The sequence below is a fragment of the Trichechus manatus genome, unplaced genomic scaffold (genome assembly GCF_000243295.1).
Source record: "Trichechus manatus latirostris isolate Lorelei unplaced genomic scaffold, TriManLat1.0 scaffold00069, whole genome shotgun sequence".
NCBI lineage: Eukaryota > Metazoa > Chordata > Mammalia > Sirenia > Trichechidae > Trichechus > Trichechus manatus.
The window spans coordinates 3,027,298-3,043,132 of NW_004444005.1; the positions used below are offsets into that span (position 1 = coordinate 3,027,298).

Consider the following 15,835-nt stretch of genomic DNA (forward strand, 5'->3'; position numbering starts at 1 on the left):
CACACAGCCCCCATCCTCTTCCTCTCCTCAGGCTTGGGAGTTGTTACAGAATTGGCTCCCTAGCCTCGGTACCCCCCCTCCCCCCTCCACTAGCCGCCTTCTGCCTGAACTTACATTATCCTTCCCTTGCCGGTGAGACCCTGGGGTGTGAGCGCGGCCGCCGCCTTGGAAACGGCGAGGGAGTGCGGGTGGTGTGTGCATGTCTGCGTCTCGGTGGCAGGCAGGGGTGAGCCCAGCCACTCACCTTCCAGGAAGCGTGGATTCCTGGAAGTGAGGGGAACCGCCGTCATTTCGCAGGCAGCGGCAGCGGCACGGTGAGCAGGGGCCCACCGCTGCAGCCAGCAAGAAGAGCTCAGCCCAGGGTGAATGTGTGTGAGTGTGTGTGTGTGTGTGTGCGTGTGTGTGTGTGTCTGTGTGTCTGTGTGTGTGTGTGAGAGAGAGAGTGAGCGAGCGCGGGAGCGTGTGTGACAGAGCTTGGATGTTGTTGGGGAGGGGGCTGGAGAGAATGTCTATGTGTGTCCGGTGGTGGGGGGGGTTGTGCTAGCCTAAAGCATCCCTTTCCCAAATCAGTGAAGGGGTGGGAGTAGGGGCATGCACAGGGAGGGGGAGGCAGATGCCTTGCCCTCGTGCCCAGCAGACAAAGAGAAACTGCACAACAAATGCCTGGGAGAGGCAAGTGTGTGCAAGAGACAGAGAGAGAGATGGATGGGCTTGCAGGGTGGGAGGGAAAAGGGGGGGATGCAGGGAAGGCCCAATCCTCTGCCAGCTGGGAAAGCCAAGGCCCCAGAGGTCATGGGGCCCAGGACACCGGGCAGCTTCGAGGCTCTCAGAGTGGCAGAAAGCCCCTCCCCCACCAAACTTAGGCACTCCTTTCCCTCCTCATCCAGAAGGGACGTGCTCTCAGATCTGGGGACTGAGCTTCCTCCTTCCCAGCTTTGAGGGCTCAGCACTGTCCCGTCCCAGGCTAGCGCTGCTCTGTGGCCCTGAGCCCTTTCAGATCCCAGGCAAAAACACGGGTACAGTCTCCCCACCTTCCCTCCCCTCCTGTGCTCCCAGGGCCCCAGCAGCTGGCGGCCGTGGATGAATCTGCCCTCTATCAGGACAAGGCCTCTGCTGCTTCCCTTCTAAAGGAGTTGCTCACTGACGTGCTGACCTACTTCAGAAGACTAGATTTTCTGATTCCAAGAATTTGAGGGTGGGAGGGGCTGTGACACTTTGGGCTGCCTACCCCTGGATCCCTTCTTACTAAAGTTCTCTTAAACATTTCACAGTCCCAGAAAACTTGGCGCAAGGACTGCTCAGTCAACTAATTGCATGAACTAGGTTTGAGCAACTCAGTTTCCCTTGAAAGATAAGGACTGGAGAGAGAATCTGTGTGGTAAGTTAAGGGACACGTTCGTCTTCCCCTTCCCTCCTCACATGAGAAAGGGGTCAGATTCAGTATCTTACCTTATATTACCCAGGTGTTGCCAATGATTCTCATGTCTGTCTGACCCATCTTGCTATCTCCCTTAGCTCAGACTAATCATTCCTCCATTGGTGCCACTTTGGAGTGAAAATGCAGCTATAGGTAATTTCCACCGCGGTGCAGTGGTGCTTGGATTTCTGTTGGGGATACTCTTGATGTCAAAAACCAGTCCTGGCTTCCCTTGCCTCTTAATTATTCCCTGTCCTGGCATTCTAATGGTTCAAAAAAAAAAAAAAAGATTCCTTTTGTCTTAGAGACAAACTCTGCCTTCAGCCCTTTTCTATACTCTCAGAGATTGAGCCAGATAAAGTTCCTAATTTCTTTCTACTTTGTTAAAACTTGGGAGGCTCCTGATTACTTCCACATCTCTAAAAGCCATTCATACCATAAGCAAAGATCTCTTCTGTCTCAGTAAGAGTATCTGACAGGTGTCAAAAGCCAAAGCATGTTAAGATCACGGAAAAGGACTGGAGGAAATGAGAATAGGGCTCTATATGCCTACTTCCAAGGTTGTAAACTGGTGGCCTACTGGCTGAATGCAGCCACTGATAAGTCTGGCTTACCCCATGGAGCATTTTTAAAAATACTGAGTCAGTATTTTAAAATGGTGACATTCCAAACAAAAATCTGGAAATTTATATACATCATTTTGAAAAATTGGAGGTTTTGGCCACACTGGTTGCATATTCCTTCATGGAGTGACTAGTGGCACCTGAACAGATGCTGTCCCCTTGAGATGGGACATGTGCTCTCCAGTTCACACCAGTTCCCACTAATCTTTTCTGCTTATTACCCTAACTCACTTCACTCATTGACATACCCAATGACCCCTGCAGGCCTCGGAGGCTTGAAACCCTGCTTCACACTCTACCTGGATGGGACAAAATTTCATCTTTGGCTGGTGACCTCAGAGTGCAGGAGAAGGAACCACTTCTTCCTTCCATCTTTTTCCATTCTTCTTCTCTCTGATGGTCTCTACTCATATTCCGCTCCTAGTCCCTTCCGCCTACCCTGTCACCCAAGAAGTCTAAGGAAGAAAATCACCTTTTAGGGAACATAAAACCACAACAATAATCGTGTATTACCAAGTAATAGCAAGCATGAGTGTCAGCTTTGTGACTAGGGCAGTTAGAGGTCCTGTGCCTAGGGTGAAGGCTCTCTGCCCTGCCCTACCCTACCCAGCCCCTTACAAACAGAACACATGAGAGGGCATACCAGACATGTAGGAGTGGCCATTGCAGTCTTCCATGTCCATCTTACTGAGTCTGCTGAAAGAAAAAATAGCTGCAATTAGAAACCAGATCTGGGAACATACTCTAACATTCTTGAGTTAGCAAGAAAACGTCAGGATCATTTAAGCTTGGTCTGACTCTATCCTAAAGAAGGAAAACCTCATACTCTGTCCTGATGAAAAAGACAATGCAGGTTTCCTCCAATCTACAACATCTGATGGCTTCCCCAGCCTCTAGGGTGAAAACACTCTTATTCCACAGTGGTCCTGACTGCACTGTGTTTTGAGAGTAGACTTTCTTCCTGTAGGTGGAGCTGATGCTGTAGGAAAGGAAACAAGTTACACTTCAGCCCTAAGGAGGCAAAGAAACAGCCCCCATAGAGGCTCTGTACCTTAGTTAAGCATAAGGTAGTGATAAGAGGGGAGTCCCTGGGTGGTACAAATGGTTAATTAACATGCTTGGCTGCTAACCAAAAGGTTGGAGGTACAAGTCCACCCAGAGGTGCCTCAGAAGAAAGGCCTGGCTATCTACTTCTGAAAAATCAGCCATTGAAAACCCTATGGAGCCTGAGGCTACTTATGTACAACCAAACACCTCATGAGATTTGGTTCCTTGGTTTGGAAGTTTAGGGTTATGGTTTCATAGGACATCCCAGTTAATTGGCTTAATAACATGTTTAGTGTTTCTGTTCTACCTCCTGGTTCGTTAAGTAGTGTTTAGGTCTTAAAAGCTTGCAAGCACCTATCCAAGGCACAACAATTGGTCTCTATTGGTCTGGAGCAGTAGAGGAAGGAGTCAGGAACAGGAGGAGGAAATGAAATGTGTGGTTAATTGCCTCCATGAACAACTGCCTCCTTTGCCATGAGATGAGAACTGGATGGTGCCTGGGTACCATTACTGAACATTTTGATCAAAGATGCTATAGAAGAATCCTGATAAAAAGCGGGAAAACACAGAACAGAATTTCAAATTCTCATGGAATCTAGACTTTCTAGAGCCATGGAGGCTGAACGAACCCTTGAAACTATTGCCCTGAGATAATCTTTAAATCTTAAACCAAAATTACCCCTGAAGTCTTCTTAAAACTAAACAATAGTTTAGCTTAACTAGTGAAGAATGTCTGCCTTGAGCATTATGCTCTTTTAAGATCTACTATATATGATCAAATTGACAACAGCGACTCAAAAGATTAGACAGGAAATTTAGGGGGCAGTGAGTTAATTTTAATGAGGGAGGAACAACTCGTGAAAAGAGGGTGAGAAAGGATGGTGAGAATGGCTGCACAACTTGAAGAATGTAATCAATGTCACTAAATTGCACATGTAGAAACTGTTGAATTGGTGGATGTTTTGCTGTGTATAGTCACAGCAACAAATAAATTATAAAAAAATAAAAAGAAAACCCTATGGAGCACAATTCTACTCTGACACACATGGGGTCACCATGAGTTGGAATTGATTCAACAGCAATTATTATTATCGTTAGTGATAAGAGGAAGAAACGATTCAGTCATTCAAGGGATTCTTATTTGGGTATGTGAGGTAGAAAGGGTGGCAGGAAACTAGAACATGGAGGCAGCAGCCCACCTCAGGGCTCAGTGCCGGGTCCTCTACTGAAGGTGTAATAAACATATGAAGCCTTTAAGTGGCTATGCCACCCTCTTGTCAATTACTTTGCTGTATTTATAAAGAAAAAGAGGGGGAAGTCAATTTAAAATACAGGTTAGTCTATTTGAGAGAAGGCAAGCAGTAATCGGCAGTAGAGTATTAAACAATTGGGAACTGAGAACAATTAACAGTGATAATTTGTTGCAATGACTTATCTACTTAGGATCCTGTGGGAAAAGAAAAAAAATCTATTTGCTGGAAATTTATCTAGACCCAAAATTGCTTTCACCGCTCATCTAATGAAAAATAAATACCTTAGAGGCAGATTTTGGGGAGCAAGAGTGGGGGCAAGGGAGTAGCCTGAGACGCCACTGGGAGTCTTGGTCTCTTTGAAGGATCTCACCAAGACAGATAGATGAAAACTTGGTGTGCTTGTAATACTATATTGAGAGAAACGGTGGTGGGTAGGAGCGGGAGACAGCCGGGGGACAAGGATCCGTTTCCGTACTTTTTCCCTGTCATTCTTGTCTGGTGCTGACAGATCACACTCCTTTAAAAAACCACATGAGAAAGAAACACGGGCTTGCCTTCACTTCACCAAGCGACTCTCCTTTACATTTCATCAGTGAGACTCCTATTTTCTAAGGAAGCCTAGGTGTGGAAAAAAAAATTCTCTAAGTTTATTTTCAGCTCCTCTTTTCTTGACATCCTCCCTGGAGTGGACTGAGCTCTGGGAGCAGACTGCTACACGAAGCCACGATAATAAGTGGTTCCCTGAAAGTTCCCTCAGGGGCAATGATTAGAAGAGCCCAAGAGTCTTGGTTAGAGAATTCACACCCTCTGGAACTCGCCACAAAACTTGAGGTGGTCAGAGAACCAAGAGATGAAAGAGGGCAATCTGGTACTCAGGGTACCGCTTTGATTTCCAAATCATTAGCCCCAAAATGTGGGAATGCCGTGAAGTGCAAAGTGCCACACACATGACTTCCCTTCCACACACACGTGCAGGAGAGGCAAGGGTAAGCAGGATTTCACCCGTTTTCTGCTTGGAGAAACTGAGGCTCAGAGCAGTTAAATGACTTGTCCCAGGGCTCATGGTGAGACTGGAACAAGAACGAGAACACAAGTCTCCTGCGTCTCTGAGGTGTACCCTTTCTGTTACACCATAGTGCTTCTTTTCAAAAGCCAGGCTGCTCAAGGCCTTCACAGATCTTCTTGCTTCTCCCTGATTCTAACATCTTTTAAGGCATCTTTTCCTTTAGCGTGATCGCCATGGGAGTGTGGTCTGTTACTTAAAAAGGAAGAACAAGTTGAGCTGGCTCTACAGGGAGAAATATGCTAATGAAGTTGTGTGTGTGTGTGTGTGTGAGAGAGAGAGAGAGAGAGTAAGAGAGTCAGAGACTAGTCAAACACTAGGTGGGCAGAGTAGCTGAAGCACAGCATTTGGCTAGTACTGGCTCAGGAAGTGCATCTCATTCTTGGACTCATGCCCAAATGGCCCTAAAAAGATTTCCAGAAGGATCTGAAGGAGTTGTTTTCTGAGTCGGACTTTGTTCCTAGCAGTAAGCTGAGCTCTCCTGTTTCTTAATGGCTCCTAACAGGTGCTCTGTGACATCTCTCGGGCGAAAGCAATCTTTAGCTGCCTCCAACTGGTCTAAATGCCAACTTGATGACCGTGGAAGCAAGAGGGATTGAGACTCTACTGTTCCCAATCCTGGCATTCTGAGAGCCAGGAGCAAATCAGTAGAAGTACTCCACTCTCATTCAAGTCTCCAGGTGGTGCATCTCTCCCAACCTTCCCATTCCCCTCCTCCCAAAGCACCCCTGTCCATAACCAGGCAGTTAGATCTTAGTGTCTCTTTAGAGAAACTGGGTCAAATTAGGCAGTGCCAGTTGGAGAGAAACACCAAAGGGTTTAGGTGTACAAGGAGAGAGAAGTTAGTTACACAAGACAGGTTTGGCTCAAAGATCTTGGAAGGAAAGTGGATTTACAAAAACATAAATGTCATTCAGTGATGGAGGTAAGCACATACGCACTGTAAATTCTGCTCTGCGAGTAAATACAAAACAACCAGAAACAGCCAGTCTCCCAAATTAAAAAGAAATCTCTCTGTGAGGAGGGAGGGAATATTGGCCATGGTAACCTCTGGAGACAAAGATTTTCTTCTCTGTTCTTCTGAATCTACTTGGCCCCCTAACAAGTGTCCTCCATGGTCCTGGCTTTTTCCCACAAACACAGTATCACGCATATGAACAGGAATGGGCATCCCTTCCAGATTTCCCACCAAACTCTCTGACTGGCAGTGGATGAGAACCAATCCAGGGTCTGATTTCCAAGAGCAGGTCAGGCATCAGCTACTACCCACCCCCCCACCCCCCCATCTCCACAAAAACATTCCCACAGCTCTATTGGTGACAAAAAAATGACAGAAAGTTAAGCTTTCTCTGTGTAGTGGCTCTGAAAGCCTGAATAAGATGGACATCACAAGTAATTAAAGCTCTTCAAATCCTTCAAAGAATCCTGTTTGATCCAGTGACACTCCAGAGTTGGAATTTAAAACACACTCAGAGTAGTGAGGAGAATGTTGTCGGGGAGAGCGGGTGGAGGTGGAAAGAGTGGCAAGGATCCATGTCTCCTTTTAGATCTCAGATGGATGCATCTTTTCTCTTGTCCTTTGTGCTTTCCTGTCCTCCCCATGCAGACTGTGGAAGAGAGAGAAGGCTAAGGCTTATAAGTGGGAAGAGAGACAATCCTTCCTGACCTATGCCTCACTTCAGGATTTATGGAACTCAGGAAAGGACCAAGTTAAACCCTCTTTAAGTCACTGAGTGATGCACACGAGATAATACTTTTTGGGTTTCTGGGGTATACCCCTGAGCACACAAGCCCTGTGTTTATAGAAGGGCCTCACAAAGTTACTGCTGTTCAGTTGTATGTTTGGGCAGAGGTGGGCAAAGTGGAGCAGGGGAGTTCAATTTGAGTTTTATAATAATCTCAGTCTGAAATTCAAAGATGTCCAAAACAGGGTTAGCTCTCTCAAGTGAAGTTTGACATTACATGGAAATCAGAATGAACTATTCTGACTGGGACAGTGTGGCAAAAATGTAGAAGAGAGAGAAACAATTGCCTTTGGTGGCAGTCCTCACCATAAGTCCCTTGTGCATGCTGATCAATAGAGCTCACAATTGTTTGGGCCAGAAAGATGTTTCCAGACTCCTCAGCTAACAAAAAATCTTGCTCTGATGATCAAATTTGGTAAGCCTCTTTTTTTCATGCGGACGACCTGGGGCAGGGGTGCTCCAGGACCTAGGGGATCTTGGAGCGGGAATGGAGTTGAGAGATGATCTCCAACATTTTTTTTTTTTTTTTAACAGAAGAAGAAACTAAGCCTAGAGTCACCTACCTGGTTAGGAACAGAAATAGGACAAGTAGAACCTGGGTTACCAGTCCAGGGTTCTTTCCACTGGAACACAAAATTAAATCTTGCCCCAGCTGGAACGTTTGGGGCCACCTTGCTTGCTTCCTTTCTTGGGTGTGAAATTAACAGTTTGGGGTCTGCATCTTGGTGACTTAAATCCTTCGGCTGGAAACATGAGATTTATGGATGGGAGAAGAAACAATCCTCTTCCTTCCATTCTCTTTTCAGGGATTATAGGCCTGAAGAAAATGCCAAACTAGACACTCTTCAAGTCTCTCAAAGGTAGAAACAGGGCTCCTTGCCTCAAGGACTACCTCTAGTATGTGTATTCCAGCAGAGCCTACAAGATGGATGCTACCCAAGGGGACCAGGCCATTCATATCAGCACTACCCTTTCTTAAATCTTTCCTCTGCTAAACCTTGAAAGGCTCTGTTTCCAATACAAATCAGCAACTCTTCTGAAAAGAGGAGGCAAATCAAATCCAGTCTGGAATTCAGAGCCTTCTCTAGCAGGGTTAAGAGACCAGTAAAGAAAGGGAGTCCCTTTGTCTCTGGCATTGTCCACGCCCACAAGGTCCCATGCTCTTATTCGTTTCAACAAAGTAAAATGAGGCTAGTAATACCTACCCAACAATAACTTACCTTTATTTTTTTCTTGGCTATTTTGTGTTACTGGAAAGGGATAGGATTTTCTCCCAGTTTGGGAGAAAATAATTCCTTTGTGGCTGTTGGGAGGGCTAGGGTAAAAGGTGGAGTAGTGTTCTTCCCATGCTGGGAAGTACAAGCTGCAGATTTCAAACTAAGAGGAAACTTTCAGTTGTATTTTCACTGGAAAAAATTCAGGACTTATATCTGAGCCTTCCCCCTTATCCTACGGAGAGGAATGAGATTACCCAGAAGCTACAACTGAACTGTACTCAACGGGCACGAAAGACTTTCTTGGTGCTGGAGACATCAACAGGTATCGACTAGGGTAAACTGTATTTCTGAATCTGCCAAGTTGAGCACAGCTTCCACCACCCTGAGGCCCACCCCAGAAGCTCCAGTGAAACTTCTGCTTCCCCCTGGTAACGACTATTTTCTTCTTCTCAGACTCTGTTTTTATCTCAGGAGCCATTCTTCTGACTCTTCTTATGACCCACAGGGTTGTCTGGTTTTTCTGGTCTTAATGGGGAAGGCTGAAGTCCCCACATATCACAAAGCAGGATTCACTGACCTATTCGCAGGCCCACAGGGAGGCTAGGTATCTCACACACCCCTACCAAACAAGAAGCTAAACTCTCAACTACTGTCTGATTTGGCCTTTTATATGGCCTTATTCTTAGAATCTGATTATCTTAAGTGGAAATATTCTAGGTAGTAAGACATCTATTTTTCATGATTCCTAAGGATATGAACATGTACCTTCACCCAGGGCACAGTGAGCAAGTATCAGTAAGCGGAGACAACCAGGCCTCAGTGGTCGTCTGCTTGGCCATGATGATGAAGGCCTATAGCTGGGAGATCATGTTACTGAGTTAGGGACAAACCAAGCCCACCACTGATGTTTTAAGAGCCTGTTACATTTCTTTCTTAGAGCTCATATTCAGTGAATCTTTTCCTTTCCAGCCTTGTGTTCCAGGTTCCCTAGACTTCTCACCATACACTGTACTCCAGACAGCTCTTTTCACTCCACCCTAAGTTTCTTCTCTACTACGTGATTCTCCCTCTCTGCTAATTCCCTCCCAGACTTTCCTACCTAGGCCTATGTCTTTCTCTCCAACCTTCTCAACCAAACTCCTAGTCCCTTGTTTTTGGCCCAGGGCTCCCTCTCTGCTTGTTTCCTCCCTGTGCCACTGCTCTCCAGCTGTACCTTACGAAGGTGCCTTGCACACGCCAGCCCCCTGCTTGTACTCAGTCCTCTGCCCTGAACCATCTCCCGCCTTTTTAGGACCCCCACCCACCCCCCGCACCAAGCTCCTTGCTACTTCCCTTCAGTCCTGGGGACTCGCGGCAACCCCCCTTCTTCTCCCCACGCCCCCCCACCGATTCCTTTCCTCCGGCCCCAGCCCACTCCCTGCGACCCTCTCCCCGCCCACGTCTCCCCTCTTTACACGCCCCGCCCCCGCCGCCGATGCCCCGCCCCTTACGCTTCGTCCAAGCCCCGCCTCTTACTCACCTGAGACTGCTCCGCGCGCGCGCAGGCTGTGGCGGGCAGGTGGGGGAAAGGGGATGGTGTTGGGGAAGAGGGGGGCAGGGCGGCGGAGGTCCCCCACTCTGGCCCGGGCGGCCCAGTGCGGGGGGAGTGGGGTCACTGAGGCGGCGGCAGACAGGCCGGAGCCAGGACCCGAGCGCTCAGCGGCGGCGGCGGCTCCATCTCCATCAGCGACTTTACCTGAGGAGGGACAGGCCCCCCGCCACGAGCCCCCCCCATTCCAGTCGTCTCCCCCTTTCCCGAACAACTTCCGGTCCCACTGCCAGGCGACAGGCGGCGAGGCTGAACACCGAGTGCCCCCAAGCCGGGGAGACTGCTGGGGAAAGAAGGGACAGGAGCCAGGGGAAAGCAGCCGAGCGCCGAAAAATTCAAGCCCGAAAAGCGCTGTCGCTAGCAGCGGGTATCCCGCCGACTGCTTCCGCATCTAATTTGCAAACTAGGCGCGCATAGGACGCCCCACCTGCCCTGGCACGTCTGCCCTGGTGCCAAGTTTTGACCCCGCCTCTCCTAAGACAATATTGATTTTAACCTCTTAACATTCTTTGCCTTTTCTTCAAGTGCGTAGGAATTGCGGGGAGGGGTGATTGAGGGTACCAAATGTTTTGTTATCTCCTCTTCTTCGGGGGTATATTGAGGTCAGTCACCTAGGAGGCGCAGCAGATTCTGACAGACCTCAGAGAAGGAAGCCCCACTCCTTGACTTCCCTGCACCTGCTTCTTTTCCCCCCTCCTCCCACTCTTTTTGTTTCATTTTGAACTAGTCTCACTACACATCCCAGTACAGTTGCAGCCTCCCTTGTGCAACACGCTCACTCCCCAGCCCCAGGAGGCTCCGGAGTCATAATCTTAAACGGACACTTTATTAATGTAGCACTATAAAGGAAGAGGGCTGCACCCCTCTCTCCTCACAGTCAGCCCCCTGGCAACCTAGAGAGGCAGGAGAAAGTAGTATATACACTTTTCTTACACATACACACATTCTCAGAAGCAGCCAAGAAGAAAAACAAAATAAGGCCTCAGTGGTGATAGGCTTTAGAAGTATTACTGACTAGGGAGAGAAAATAGTGTTTATCTCCAGACTTAACTTTTCGCACTTCTAGCTCCTTCTTCCAACAGCTCTCACCTCCTGGCACAAGGTGAGAAGCAAGGAGGGATATGTAATAGTGTCAATGCAGGGAGCATGCCAAGGTGGAATGTACCTGTCTATAACTCAGGAAGGCTTAGTATAGGATTGTGATCCAAGAAGTGGAGAGAAAGAGAGAAAGGTTTTCCTGTGGCAATGACAGCCAAGGGATAGGTGTGTGTAGAAAGGGGTTGAGAAGGTGGTTCTGGGGGTGTAAATGGCTCCGTTCCATATGTTCTCATGGGGCGACATGAACGTGGACCCGGTGCCAGGCATTACTGAGCACGCCTCGCAGGTTCCAGATTGGGGCAACGGTGTCTGGCTGTACATTGTAGCTGTCATCCACAGCCTTACAAACAATGTTTAATTCCTTTTGCCCAGCAGGCACAGGGGCTTGCAACTGCCATAGCCGCCAGGCCCAGGCTTTCCGGGGGCGCTGTACCTCTCCATCCAGCTCAGCCACTTGCCAGGTTAGGCCACCATCCAGAGACACATCCACCCGGACTACAGCCCTGCCACCACCGCTCCATGCGTAACCCTTCACAGTCACCTCCCCGGACTCTACCGTCTCCCCATCCCGGGGCTGTGTGATGGCCGACTGGATAGGAAGCTCCTGAATCGCTGGAGCCAAATCAAAATCTACAGAGTCCCAGTCTACAGATGGAGAGAAGCCCTTGTAATCTCGCCGCTGCCAGTGGCTATAACTTTCCTCTGGCTCCACACTCACTTTGCCCAGCCACTTCACATGGCGGGCACCTACCACACCAGGAACCACCACACGCACAGGGAAGCCGTGGTCTCGAGGCAGAGGCTGCCCATTCATCTCATATGCCAGCAGGACCTCAGCTTCAGGGTCCAAGGCCCGAGCCAGAGGGATGGATGCTCCATAGGCACTTCCAGTGGGGTCTGAGTCCAGCCCCTCAAAGCAAACATGGGCCTCAGTTTCAGAAAGGTGGTGGCCAGCCTGGGCTAACACATCACAGAGCCGCGCCCCAGCCCAGTGTGCAGTGCTTATAGCCCCTGTCGTCCACTCCAGACCTTTTACTTCTTTGACCTTAGTCATCTCAGAACGCCGGTTGCCGGCACACTGCACAGTGACTGTGACCTCGTGCTTGGAGAACTGGCGCAAGTCATCCAAGGACAGGGACAGTGACTGACCCCCAGGTGGCCCTACTACATGCAAGCGGTAGGTGTCTGGGTCCAGGTTGGGTACAGGCAGATGGTTCCGAGTAAAGAAGAGAGAATTGGGTGTGATGTAGTTTTCTGTCAGCAGCTCAGGGTGGGGCTCTGCATTAAAGGGGCGCTGGCTATTGACTTTCAGGGCCGGGTGACGTGGAGGATCACCAGCATAAGGGTCAGAGTTCTCCAAGGTTGGAGGCGCCTTATCTTCGGGGTTCAGTTCCCCGATCTTGTACTGAGCCAGTATCTCACGCACATTGGGCTGGTTGTGAACGGCATAGAGGGCCCAGAAAGGCTCTAGGGGACCCCCAGCTGCTAGCATCAGCTTTGATGGCCCCCCTGGGTGTAGGTCCACAAATTCTGTGACGTCAAAGACCTCATGGCCAAAAGTCACCCAGATCCCAGTTTTAGGGCTGCAGTGGGAGCTTACTTCCTCCCTCGTGTACACGCGTGGTGACTCCTGATCAGCCTGCAGGCCAGAGAGGTGAGGCAGAAGGAAACAGAATATTAAGAAATCACCCTAGCTCACCCTGACCCAACCCACAAGTCTGGGCCACAAGGAACTGTGATTCCATCACAGCCTTAGTTACCTGGAGAATTCGCTAGGACCCCTTTGTTCTGACAATGAAGCCCCTTCCCCACTTACCCTGCACCGACATTCGTGATAGGCTAACACTGCACCAAGGCCCAGCAGGGTTCCCATGACCCCCCAGCCCCTTCTGGCAGAGTTATCATCAGAGAAGGTGCGGCTGGGGTGCTGGGGCTGAAATGAATCATCTGTAGAGCAGGCCCGAATGCACAGCCTCAAGGTTGACCTGAGTCTAGGAAAGAGAGAGGTCTTCTTAGTAGCATACTTCCCCTGACCATAGGAAAGGGCCAGAGAAGACCTGGGGTCTGTCTCTCCTGATTGGCCACTGGTTCCTTCAGCTGGGACTTAGTTTCTCCAGGGATGAGTGGAACAAATGACTTTCCCTTTCCTCCCTTGCCACCTGCATATCTGTAAAAGCAATAAATTTTCCCCCAGCAGATAAGCTATCATAAAGATACCGGGTGTGGGAGATATGGGCTAGGAGGCCAGTTGTGGGATGAGATTGCTTACCTGGAGGCCTGTTGGAGCCCCGGGACCATAGCTCTGTGCAGTAGCAGCAGCATTGTGACAGACCGGTAGGAGGAAGATGCCAGAATCAAAATGGGGAGAGTTCTGGGAGGGAATGGGTAGAGAAAACACACAAAGAAGGTCACCTAAGAGCTTCTTGGGCCAATGAGCCCTTAGAGAAAACTCAGAGCACTTCAGAGACAAAGACTGTGCTGACAGAATGGAAGAAGGGAATGGGGAAAGGGAGTCTTCTACAATCACTTATCTCCCATCCTCCACTCTCTACTTTGTCCACTACAGAGAACAATGCTCAGGGCCAAGGGCCTAAAAAGGGCAGAAGCCAAATGTCTACTGTCCAGATTATTATTTTTGAAGTCAGAAGAGGACAACTGAGGGGTAATCTGACATAAACAGGGACAAAAGGGGTGAAAAAGGTAGTGGCAGCCTAATGGAGTAAAAAAGCCCAGACTGCCTTCGGTTTGTGAAACCTAACCATGCCATTAACCAGCCTTGTCCCCTGGGCAAGCTACCAAACCTCTCTGAACTTCTGTCCTCATCTATAAAATAAGGACAGACCTATCTGCTGTGTTGATTAAACAAGATGATGACAGTATATTTGAAGATCTTTGAGCCTGGTTACCCTACCTCCACCCATCCTAAAAAAAAAAAAAAAAACCCAGCTGGGAACTGGATTGCGATCCAGGGTCTCCACCTCTACCCTGCAGATGCCATTCTAGTGAGCTCAGCAAATGGGTGGGTTAATTGTCAGGGTATCAAGGGATGGGCTGGGGAAGGAAGAAGCAATTTCTCTGCTCTCTGCTCTCTGCCCTGCAGTTTCCTCTTCACAGCCCTGCAGATCAATGACCCCAGGAGGCCAGAGTGGGGAGGGGTGAGAAGTGTCCCAATTGCTGACCAAAGCAAGACGCTGGAGATCAACATGGGGCGGCGGGGCAGGATGGGACAGAGGAACTGCTAGGGAGATGGCGAGCATGGGACTCACTCTCTTGCCTGCCCTCAACCCCAACAGGCCGGTAAGGCCGACTCAAAGGTGAACTCGGTCAGCCCAGTGTCCCCGGTTTCGAAGGAGCAGCCTTTTGCTGCAAAAGAGGTGCCATCTCCTGTGTGGATGGTGGCCCCTCTCTCTCCAGGGGCACCTTAGCGGGGAGGATATGTCCAGCATCGGCGGACAAATACCTGGCCCCTCGCCCCTTGCCCAGCAGCTGGCAAAGAAGTCTTGCAGCAACACCCTGCGCCCCCGCAAGCACCTGGGCAGGGGTAGTGGAGGTAGGTACTGGCAATTTTGCCGTCTTTGGAGCTCAGGGCATTCCTGGGTGCCAACACCGATGGCGCGCGCCGCCGCCGGGTTACCACCCTCTCCTCCCTCCTCTCCTGGTCCCAACCCTCTTACCCGGCTCGGCTCCGCACGGTGACTGTCTTACCCACTAGACCCCGGGAGCTCGCTGACGAAGGGGTGGGGCCACGCTGTGACGTACGGAAAAGCTCAATTAAAGGACCACTCTGGTCAGAGAGCTGCTGTACCCGCCTACTAAATGCTGGGGAGGCGGGGCGCCACGTGGCACTGGAGCTGGCCGATTTTTTTTCTCCCACCCTGGCTGGACAGCCGTCTGGTTTCAGAGTCGGTTACAGCCCCGGTGGGCGAGGAATGGGGCCCTCACTGATGTCTGGACCCGGACAGTGGAAGGTGACAAGGACTCTCAAGAGCAGAGAGGTGGGAGACGTGGAGACGCCCTCGCATCACCCCCGTGACTAGGGGTGGAAAGGCACAAGCTGCGTTCACTGGAGGAGGCCTCGGGAATCCAGCCGGGTTTCTTCGGGCGGTGAGCTGTTTTGACCTGTGGCAATTTCAACAGCCCCGTTTGTCTCTTAGGAAAAACAAGGTCAAGCGCTCAATTCTCTTATGTCCAGGAATGAGAGCAGAAATAAAACCTAAGTTTCCAAAACTTCGGGATTCCTTGGACTAGCCGAATTTCTTCTCAAATTATGGAACCAACAACACTGAATAAACATCTTTTAATTTTGATTAGTAAAGCAAATTTTAAAAAATCCATCGTCTTTTAACAAGAGCAATGGCACTTTAACACCCCAAAGTGGGAAGGTTATAATCTCTTATAGTTTAAGAGTCAAGGCCGACAGAATATATTTGCCATTACCCTTTTTATCATTTGGTGCAGACTGAAAACGTTATTTTGTCACTGACGGTCTGGCTGTGCACCTTCTAACCAGCAAACCTTGTCCCTGAAGCTGGGGCAAATGTATCCATACACTGCCCTCTAGAGATCACCGGGTCGAGCTACAACCTTAATTTGTTGAAGATCTTCACCTTTAATTTTGGAAGATCATTTCCCCTCCCTTTCTGCCCACTTAGGATCCTTGGTGGCTAGTGGTTAAGAAACGTCGAATCCACCAGCCACTCTGTCCTATAGGGTCACTATAAGTCAGAACTGACTTGATGGCAATGGGTTTGGTTTTGGTTTTCCACTCTTTTAAGGAGCCCTAG

At 49.4% G+C, this 15,835-nt stretch overlaps 2 protein-coding genes across 4 annotated transcripts in view; both read right to left on the bottom strand.

Moving 5' to 3' along the window:
• The window catches only part of IKZF4 (IKAROS family zinc finger 4), a 14,287-nt gene extending 11,564 nt beyond the window's left edge, over nucleotides 1-2,723 (bottom strand). The window contains exon 1 of one of the 3 annotated variants that reach the window (XM_012556570.1): nucleotides 115-677. Coding sequence is in view for 2 of the 3 variants with exons in the window: in XM_012556569.1 (XP_012412023.1) it covers nucleotides 245-290 (46 nt within the window). In the remaining variant the exon portion in view is untranslated. Of the gene's footprint in view, nucleotides 1-114; nucleotides 678-2,683 lie in introns of those variants that run through there. The other 2 variants (XM_023734570.1, XM_012556569.1) reach the window with 2 other exon arrangements.
• Nucleotides 2,724-11,005: 8,282 nt separating this feature from the next.
• Nucleotides 11,006-13,380, bottom strand: SUOX (sulfite oxidase). The gene is made up of 3 exons (XM_004379945.2): nucleotides 13,321-13,380; nucleotides 12,868-13,042; nucleotides 11,006-12,690 (listed from the first exon to the last, which is right to left on the bottom strand). The coding sequence occupies exons 1-3, from the start codon at nucleotides 13,371-13,373 to the stop codon at nucleotides 11,281-11,283; spliced, it is 1,638 nt and encodes a 545-aa protein (XP_004380002.1). The 5' UTR covers nucleotides 13,374-13,380; the 3' UTR covers nucleotides 11,006-11,280.
• Nucleotides 13,381-15,835: the final 2,455 nt, after the last annotated feature.